Raw genomic sequence first — 8,902 nt, 5'->3', positions numbered from 1 at the left:
TTTAGGTCAGTTAGGATTAACAAGATTATTTCTGTTTGCTAAATGCCAGATTTTTTTCCTTTCATTTTTAAAGATCAGAGGCTTACAATACTGTACATCTAAACAATATAGGAAATCCCATATGATTATGTCATTATTTTATGACATAGGTGACAGGTTACTTTACATCATTGGAGTTAATAGGGGCACACTTGAGTGTGTAATTTAAGGCAACACCTCAAACCCACCGATTCCTTATGACATCATGGGAAAAAGATGATTTAATGTTGGAAAAAAAGTGGTGTCATTTTTATACAGTGGATGGAAATATAAGGAAATTACTTCCAAAACTATTTGACCTGGGCATTCTGCAGAGATTTGATGTGTTACAGGTGCAAAGTTTGGATAACTACAAATGTATGTAATTAACACAAACTTATAAACTCACACGTTGCAAAGTCAACCAGTATTAGTAATTGATTTTTTAATTCATTGGATAGAAATAATGACATTAACTATATATCGTGATTTAAAATATGACAATATGACAACTGAACTGAGAAATTTAGTGAACTGTTTAATCTTCTGTTTACTAAAGCAACAATTTAATAACAAAGCAAACCAGATTGTAAAAGTCTGGCAGCATTGTTGAGCTTCTATGCATCAATAAGTGAGCGGTGTTAATGAGTGCTGCGACTCTTCTCCAGAGGCATCCTAGAACTCTCAAATCAATATCTTGCTGTCTGGGATTATGTGGAGTTAAGATGTGGCTTCAGTCAACCATTTGTTTTTTAAGAGCAGCTCCTCTCACTAACTTTCATTAAAATACTCTACATATCCATCTGGAATGGAAATCTACACACGTCCATTTTGCCAGAGTTTGAATGAATGCAGCAGAAATAGACTGAAATCAGACAATTTCTACAGCTAATTGTCTGTAAGGATGACTTCAGGCATCTGGACGTCTGTGTATACCTTTGATTTTGGCTTTATTTTTCATGTACATAAACACTGACCTAAATATAATTCTGTTATTAAAGAAAACCCCAACATCCACAGACTCTTTCAGTTATTTTTTTTCTCAATTATTTCAAAGTTAAGGTCCAATATGGACCCACTGGGAAAAACTGGAGTCCCAAAGCCTTAGGAATAACTGTAACCCTTTCTAGACTCAACTTGTCTGTCATCTGCTCTTTTCACTTCTTTAATTTAACTTCCCTTTGGGATTAATTTTATAGCAAAATAAAGTTAACTATGTTACCCTTCAGTTGTAACAGTTAATAATTTAAATTAAATTATAAATAATTCAATCATAGTTAAATTATGAACAATTAACTTACTGTTTTGCATATAATAAATGCACTGATTATTTGAGAACTTATTCTTGTATTCAAGCGGGTTATTTTTGCTTAAAATGAAAATGTGTTTGATGAACACAGGCATTACAAAATAAAAACATAAGAAATCTGAAAGGAGGGTAATGCTTTCCATCCTTATGTTCTTGCAACCCTTCCCAGATTGCTGAGCAGCAGCAGTTCCTTCTTCATACTGACTGTACGTTCTCTAAAATTGATTTTTGGCCATCAGGCCTGAGCGTTTGAATGAATTAAATGATGTTTCTCTCATGAAATGTCATCATTTGCATTTAATTCACTCGTCTAGCCTTTTAAAATTGCAAAAACACAAGTCAGTCTTTTTGGTACACTTCCCCTCATTTGCGAGTAATTGGAACCATGTGGTGCAGCCCTTCCTGTACTGTCCTGGTCCTCAGACTGTTGACGTCAGGCCGTCTAGCGAAGGTATGAAACATAGCAAGCTGCCATGTGTTTCGGGGAGACGGGAAGTCTAACCAGCTCACCTTCATGTTGCCTAGCCGTCTGGCTCGGTCAATGACCAGAAATTTCTTGATGAGGTCTCTGGAGGGAGAAGAAAAACAAGTCAGTGAATCTACAGTGCAGAGTGTGTCTCTGAAGGACGGTTCCCTCTCAGACTGTCCTGATGTCCTCGCTGCACTATCAAAATGACAAATGGGTCCTTTTTTAAAGCAGTTTGACAGCCTGTGAAAGAGGATGAAGGGTTGCTTCCAAAATAAAAAAAAAACTCCAATGAAGACTTGTGGAGGCATTAAAAGGTGGCGAAATGAAAATAACTCACAAAAAAAAGAAGCATGAAGTTTAGGAATGAAATGTAATTGCTGCTGCTGAGCGGCGAGCTCAAGATGAAGGTGTGTATCTCACATCCGATGAGCTACAGAACGCTCATAAAAACAGATGTTGACGCATCAGCTGTTTCTGAGTGTTTGTCTCACATGCCTGACACAGGCGTTACATTTTCATCTATTCCAAAAATATTTGTGGTTTTGTTTCTCGCTGAAATTCATCAGGACATTGTTGAGACATTAAAAGAAAAAGAAGAAAATGAGAAACGCAGTTCATTTTATGCCTTTTATCGCTCCTTTTGTTTACAGTGCTTCTAACATGGGAGCAGACGGGACATGTAATATCGCTCAGATATTTGGGAGTTTACCGTTGGAGTTGCGTTTGCTGCGAGTTATTCACCAAGTCCCAGTTTGCAGACGATGCAGAATGTTGCAGTTCTCCCAGCACGGCTCAGTTTACTGCTGCTTGGGATGAGACGGCCTAAACAAAGGATCAGCGCCAAACTCCAAATGAAACATGTTTTGTTACTTCCGTCACTTAGTGCTGGTTCAGTCTCAGTTTGATGTATATAATCCTGGAGCTCTCACGCTAAGTAGCTGACACTCTCTTGTGCGAGTGGCTTGAAAGGTTATCGAGGGTCATTCATGTTCCTGCTTTTCTTGCCAGGGTGGCTCAGCACTGCAAAGGTGAAATCAAAACATCCTGCAGGAAAATAATATATCCAGACTCCTAACTCCAACAGAAAGACAGACAGCTAAAGGTGGAAAGAGAGTAAGAAAGATAGATGCAGAAAGACAAAAAGATTAAAAGAAAGAGACAGAAATTAAGACCACAGGAAAGACGGAAAGAAAGACGAAACGCAAAGAGACAGAAATAAAGAATGACAGAAAAAAATAAATGGAAAGAAATACAGAGACAGAAAAACAGAAACAAAGAAAGAAGAAATCTATCAAAGAAAGAAAGACAAGAAATGTCTGTAAAATTAGAACTCTTTAAAATAAACTGTTCTTGTGTAATGAAACACCTGAATGTTACATATTTGACCAATGCAACAAACTGAGGTGCAGCTCCTCCATCCAGAGACCTGAGCTAAACTCCAGCACACACACATGACGAGCTGGAGGAGCTTAAAGGTTCGGCTCAATGCAGAGTCCACAAGTTCATAACAATGCTGCTAATAGAAGCTGACTTCCTGACTAATGCCCAGTCCTGCTGGCTTTTTCCTGTCTCTGTGATTATGCTGTGCTGCAGCAGAGGCAGTGTGCTGCCTGCAGCCTCTGGAAGGCCTCTTAATGCTTGATGGATGGGAGTGTGTGACGTGGAACTGTGGAAATGTGATAAAAATGTTGGAAATATAAAAAATCCCTCTGCCGGCTGTAAGATAGATGGCTTTACTAGGGACGGCTGTGAGCTGCTTGAATTATCAGGGGAGCTGCGTGTGGCTACTCCACAGTAACAGAGAGACAACACATACACTCACAGCAAGACCCCCGTCCTGTAATCTTGTACATTCCTGCAACTCAAAATTAGTCCGTGTGCGTGTGTGTGTGTGTGTGTGTGTGTGTGTGTGTCTTTGAGATAGGGCAGGATATCTGAACAAGTCAGGTGTGTCATTAGGGGCTCCACCCAAAGCTCTGCTTTAGCTGTAGGGTCCTTACTGAGCACGTGCAAAGGGACGCTGGGACAATTAGAAACACTCAAACATGACGGGAGGTCAGAGGTGACTTCAGTAGGGACAGATAGAGAACAGCTCCACCTGTTGGTGAGTTTCAGCAGTGCCTGAAGGAACACTTCGCTCCGACTCTTTGCTGAACGTCACTAAAGTAGATCAGATTAGAACTGAGACCATCAGCAATGGTAGCAGATCATTTGCTGCGACGTCCCTTAATGTAACAAACATGAGTCCCTGTGGCCGATTCCTAAATGTAAAAAAAAAATGTCGCTGATATTATACCTGAAAAGTCTGGAGAAACCTGAAAAGTCCCAGACACAAACTTCCCCTCCATTGAACAGAAAATTGTATTTTTCTCCAAGCCGCTTTGATGTGATTTGTGTTTTTTCCAGGCACATGAAGTTTTAAATCAGAGACTCTCAAAGTGAGAGCTGGCTCTCCATGGAGGGCAGCACAGCTTCACAGGAGGAATAAAGATGAGGAAATACTACATTAGTTATCAAAAGAATATGTTTGCTGTGTGGCTGAAGAACTCAAGACAGACAAGTTGTGTTGAAATGTTCAAGACATTATTTGAAGATCTTAAAGCAGAACACAGTCATGCTTTCTGAGCATTCACTGATACTGTAAACAGATTGCAGGGGGGAGCGAATATTTCAGTGGCTCTGTGACTAGAGCTTACTTGACGTAGAAATCCAGATGGCGTGGGAATTCCAGTTTTCCAGACAGAATCTTCTGGTAGATTCCAAATGGATTGTCATCAAAGAAAGGTGGATACCTGTGGACAGGAAGAAAATGTTACTGAAGCACACTCTGGGAGGCTGCGCACACACAGCCATATTGTACAAACTCAGGTTGCAAAAAATTAGCATGATGCAAGATCAGGTAACAGAGCAGACAGAAGATCCTACCCACTGTGCTGCTTTAGTGTGACACATGAACAGGTCAATATTTAGAGTGGAGCTGGAGATAAGAAGTGATAAATCTCAGCTGGAGGCTGAGCCGCCTTTGTTCACAGCTTTTCTGACCGTCTTCTGTGTGTGTGCTTCAAACACCCACACGCCTCCTGCTGCTGCACTCCACTCAACGCTTTCCCAGCTCTCCTGTGCTTCCCTCTGCTCCGGTCTGGACAAGTCATTACCCACAAATTACATAATGGCACCAGCCTCTAAACACATTACACATGGAGCAGACAGGCGCATAATCGCAACAGCTTGTCACACGGTGCTTGCATTGCCCGTAAAGAACTCCAGAGTCTGCGGCGCAGGCGTGAGGGCATCTGGGATCTGGCTACGAGCCGCGGACTCCGCTCGTGAGAGAGAGAGCGTGTGTCTAAGTGTTGGTGTGTGTGTTTTCCTGATGCTGTAATTGCTCAGGAATCTGTGAAAGTGCGAACAATTGAGTAAAGTGTGACAGAATTAAAAAACGAAAAGAAAAAAAAAACAATGTCTTAAATTGACGCTTTAACACGTTTTCAAAGTACCACAGAAAAAAAAATAGAAAAAGATGGAAAATTTCAACAACAGTCCTTCAGTCTTATTAATGTGTCAGAAAACCTGCATACAATCTGTTTTATATTTTCAAGTCATGCTGGGTGTGTTAAATGAACATAGCTTAGATATGGGACAAGATAACATTTTTATCAAAACTTTTTTGAGAGCTGTCTTGTACCATAAATTAGCTTAAAGGGAAAGCTGGGACAACAAATATCTCAGTGGAAATTCAATTAAAATTTAATTCAAAAATGCCTTATTCCAGAGGAAAATGAAATGTTGCGACTGATATCATCCAAGTGTCTTCAAAAAGTTGAGGATGGTAATTCTGAGATGAATCTGAAGAGGCCTCTGGCCAAAGGCTGTTGCTCTATGTGACATGGTATTAGAGCTACAATAAAAAGACATCATCAGTGCAGCTGCACACCAAGTTAAACAAAAATGTTAATTAACATGATCTAATTGGTTCTAACAACATTTAGAACATTGCAGTCATATTTATGCTAGCCATGCCATTTGTTTAATGTCAGATTTCAGCCTTCTTGCTGCCACTGATCATTAAAGCTTTATTTTGGAAGAAGAGGTGATGTCATACTGCCTGGAAGAGAGAAGTCTCTCTAAAGCAGCAGTTTACCAATTAAAAAATAAAGTCAGGATGATTACTGAACTGGTGTTCTAAAAAGACATCAGCATCTAGCATTAGCAGTTAGCATGAATAGCAGAGTTAGCATTACATCTTCTTCATGAGTATATCCCAGAGAATTTTCCCTCTAAACTTAATTCCTTAATTCAACTAACTCCAAACCTAGGATGTTCCAGTACAGACAGAGGTGGAGAGATCAGACGAATAGAGCAAATGAAACTGAGTGAGCTCCGTTCAGCCTTCAGCAGATGTACCGCTTTCCTTTGGAGCTGTAACAAACAGCAGACAAACTGTCTCCTACATTTCTTAGTTTTATTTTAAACTCATCATAGATGCAAAAAGTGGATCATGTTGAGTCTTCACTCAACAGCAACTTCTACAATAAAGAGTGTTGCTAGTGTAACAAGGTGTCAGAGTAATAAGACATAAAAAAGAAACAGTTTTTGACTATTTCTGACCGGCAACGTATTGGTCAGGGCAGGTTCAGATGAACGTTGGGTGATTTCTTGCCGTATCTCTCAACACAAGTAAAACAAGTTGTTGTTAGCTGGTTAAGTAGTTGTGCCATCTATACTGGTAACGCCTGCAGCTTATGGACATGCTGTTTGTGGTTTGGTAACCGTATCTTTAAAGCTTGTGGTATGATAGTTCATATTCATTTGAGTGAATTTCTCCACTTATGTTAGAAATGAAAAGAGTTTGAGATGAGTCAGAAAGGCCATTAAAGAGCAGAGTGGAGAAGGGCAGGCCCCTGCTCCTGCACTGCTGAAATCAATTAGGAGCCAGACTAATGAGTCACCTGGTGTGTTCTGAAACAAAACTCTAATCAATGTTTCAGTCAATCTGAACCTTCAAGTCTGTTCACTGAGAATGTCAACGAGCTCAGGTGTTATTATTCACTGGGAAGGTTAGAAAGAACCCCGGTGCCTTCTAATGGGGATCAGCATCGTTGTTCTTCATCTGCTACAATGATCACCATTCACACATTCATTTGTTGCAGGTTGGCAGAACGCAGGAACACACTGAGACAACCTCAGGATTAATTGAATAATCCCTCTGCTCCTTCAGCACAGCTTTAGTAGTGCAGAGCAGAACTATTGTGTTGCTTTGAATCATTGGTGTCCAATTGTGTGCACCAGTGCACAGAGCTCATTTCATATTCCACTAATGTCGAAAAAACAGTTTTTGCAAATGTGTTATTTCCATTAAATAAGAAATTCAGTTAAAATCATGTTAAGTTTGTTTACACAATGTCAATAAAAATATGATGCACCATTATCTGTATACTACTTCCTGTCGTCTTTTTCTTCTTTTTTGCTAGTAGTACATCCAGTTCTTGATCACATGACTCGTGTGATGCTAAAAAAACTGTTTCCAGTGCAGTTTTGATAGAGCTTAAAAGCCTCCTCATCATGAGCAAAAACTCTTTAGAAAAAAACTTGTTTTTTTTCTGACTTTGGCGTGTTGCTATTAAACAAATTTATATTCAAAAATCTAATTTGTGCAATTTTAAGGTCAATGGAAATGCAGCGAGTATCACTTTAATTCAGCACTGTTGTGCCGTCAGTACACTGGGGCACAAGAGCGCCCCCTTCTGTCCCACTTCAGACTGTTTCCCTGGACATTCCAGCACTTACCCAGCCAGCATCTCAAAGACGAGGATGCCCAGAGCCCACCAGTCCACAGCCCGGCCGTGGCCTTTGCTTTGGATCACTTCAGGAGCCAAGTACTCAGGGGTTCCACACAGAGTCCAGGTCCTGGGGGCCAGAAGAGACAAAATAACACAACAAAGTATGTTACAAGGTAAAAAACTGACACTATCGTGGTTTCTACTTTGTAAAGTCCAATGTGAAGTATCTACAGCAGAGGTCCCCAAGCAGCTTATACTTCAAAACGAGCCTTTATGTTAACAAATGAGAAATTAATATGTTAAAGTCACAATCCCTCAATGGAATATATACTAGTCAGTCCCAGTGACCGTTTCACTCATGGTTTTTGCCCATGTGCATTCTGGGTAAAAATCAATCGAGAAACGCTCCCCCCCCCCACTCAACAATCTCCGGCCCCCCACCACAGAAGGGAAAAGTTATGTGGCCCTCACAGGAAAAAGTTTGGGGACCACTGATCTACAGTCACTGGTAATTTGGGGTGTCATGTTATCTGCTACATGTGAAACAAAATTACCAAGGTACACCATCCTGAAATGTAGATTATTCATGTGGTATAAAACGGCCCAGTAAAAGTCCAGACCGGAATCCAACTGAAGATGTGATACAGGACTCAAATATTGCTGTTCAAAGTTGCTCTCTAGTAGTGGGCAATATGGACTTAGAAATGTATTGCAATATCTTGAGGGACATAATCAACAATAAAAATTATGATTAAATATTTAAATGTATCACTTATTTTTTTAGGTAGGCTGTGACTATATGGCAAAGAATTCATAGCACCACAGACAAATATTCTTAAAAAACATTCCCATAAAATTAGCTCCTTCAAGATACTATTTACTTAAAAAGAGTGTGATTTATATCATTGAACTGCACATTAGCTGCATTTCATTATATTTTTTGAATATACTGGAGTATTGAAAGTCTCACAGAACAAAGTGTAGAAAAGAGTAAAAATAACATTTGTAATCATAATGTAAGTTTAGTTTTTTTATTTACCACCAATAAAAGAAATGTATTGTGACAACCCTGAACTGAAATGCTTAGAAGAAATTTTCTGATAATGATGATGATTTTGGGGAGTTTCGGAATTCATTGTAAAAATAATAAATAAAAATGCTTATAAGTTTCACTCTAATCATAATGATCTATCATCTTGGGGTCTCCACCCTCATTTGTGTAAAAACAATAAGAGATGGGGGAAATCAGTGACGTGCGGTCAGGGGAGGCACGTGAGGCAGAGATTCACCTGTCATCATGGAAAAATAATATATAATAATAAAACT

General features: G+C 39.6%; 1 protein-coding gene across 4 annotated transcripts in view; it reads right to left on the bottom strand.

Annotated features, from left to right (window-relative positions):
* Nucleotides 1-8,902, bottom strand: part of prkx (protein kinase X-linked) — a 44,258-nt gene that overhangs the window by 6,096 nt on the left and 29,260 nt on the right. For 3 of the 4 annotated variants that reach the window (XM_016664129.1, XM_016664128.1, XM_007578161.2), the window contains 3 exons: nt 7,584-7,703; nt 4,493-4,588; nt 1,838-1,895 (listed from right to left, as the gene is read on the bottom strand). In XM_016664129.1, coding sequence (XP_016519615.1) covers nt 1,838-1,895; nt 4,493-4,588; nt 7,584-7,703 — 274 coding nt within the window. Of the gene's footprint in view, nt 1-1,609; nt 1,770-1,837; nt 1,896-4,492; nt 4,589-7,583; nt 7,704-8,902 lie in introns of those variants that run through there. The other variant, XM_016664130.1, reaches the window with a different exon arrangement.

Source organism: Poecilia formosa, unplaced genomic scaffold, assembly GCF_000485575.1.
Source record: "Poecilia formosa unplaced genomic scaffold, Poecilia_formosa-5.1.2 Scaffold469, whole genome shotgun sequence".
NCBI classification, from domain to species: domain Eukaryota; kingdom Metazoa; phylum Chordata; class Actinopteri; order Cyprinodontiformes; family Poeciliidae; genus Poecilia; species Poecilia formosa.
The sequence above is the reverse complement of the archived record's forward strand: the minus strand, read 5'-3'. Positions and strand labels throughout refer to the sequence as shown.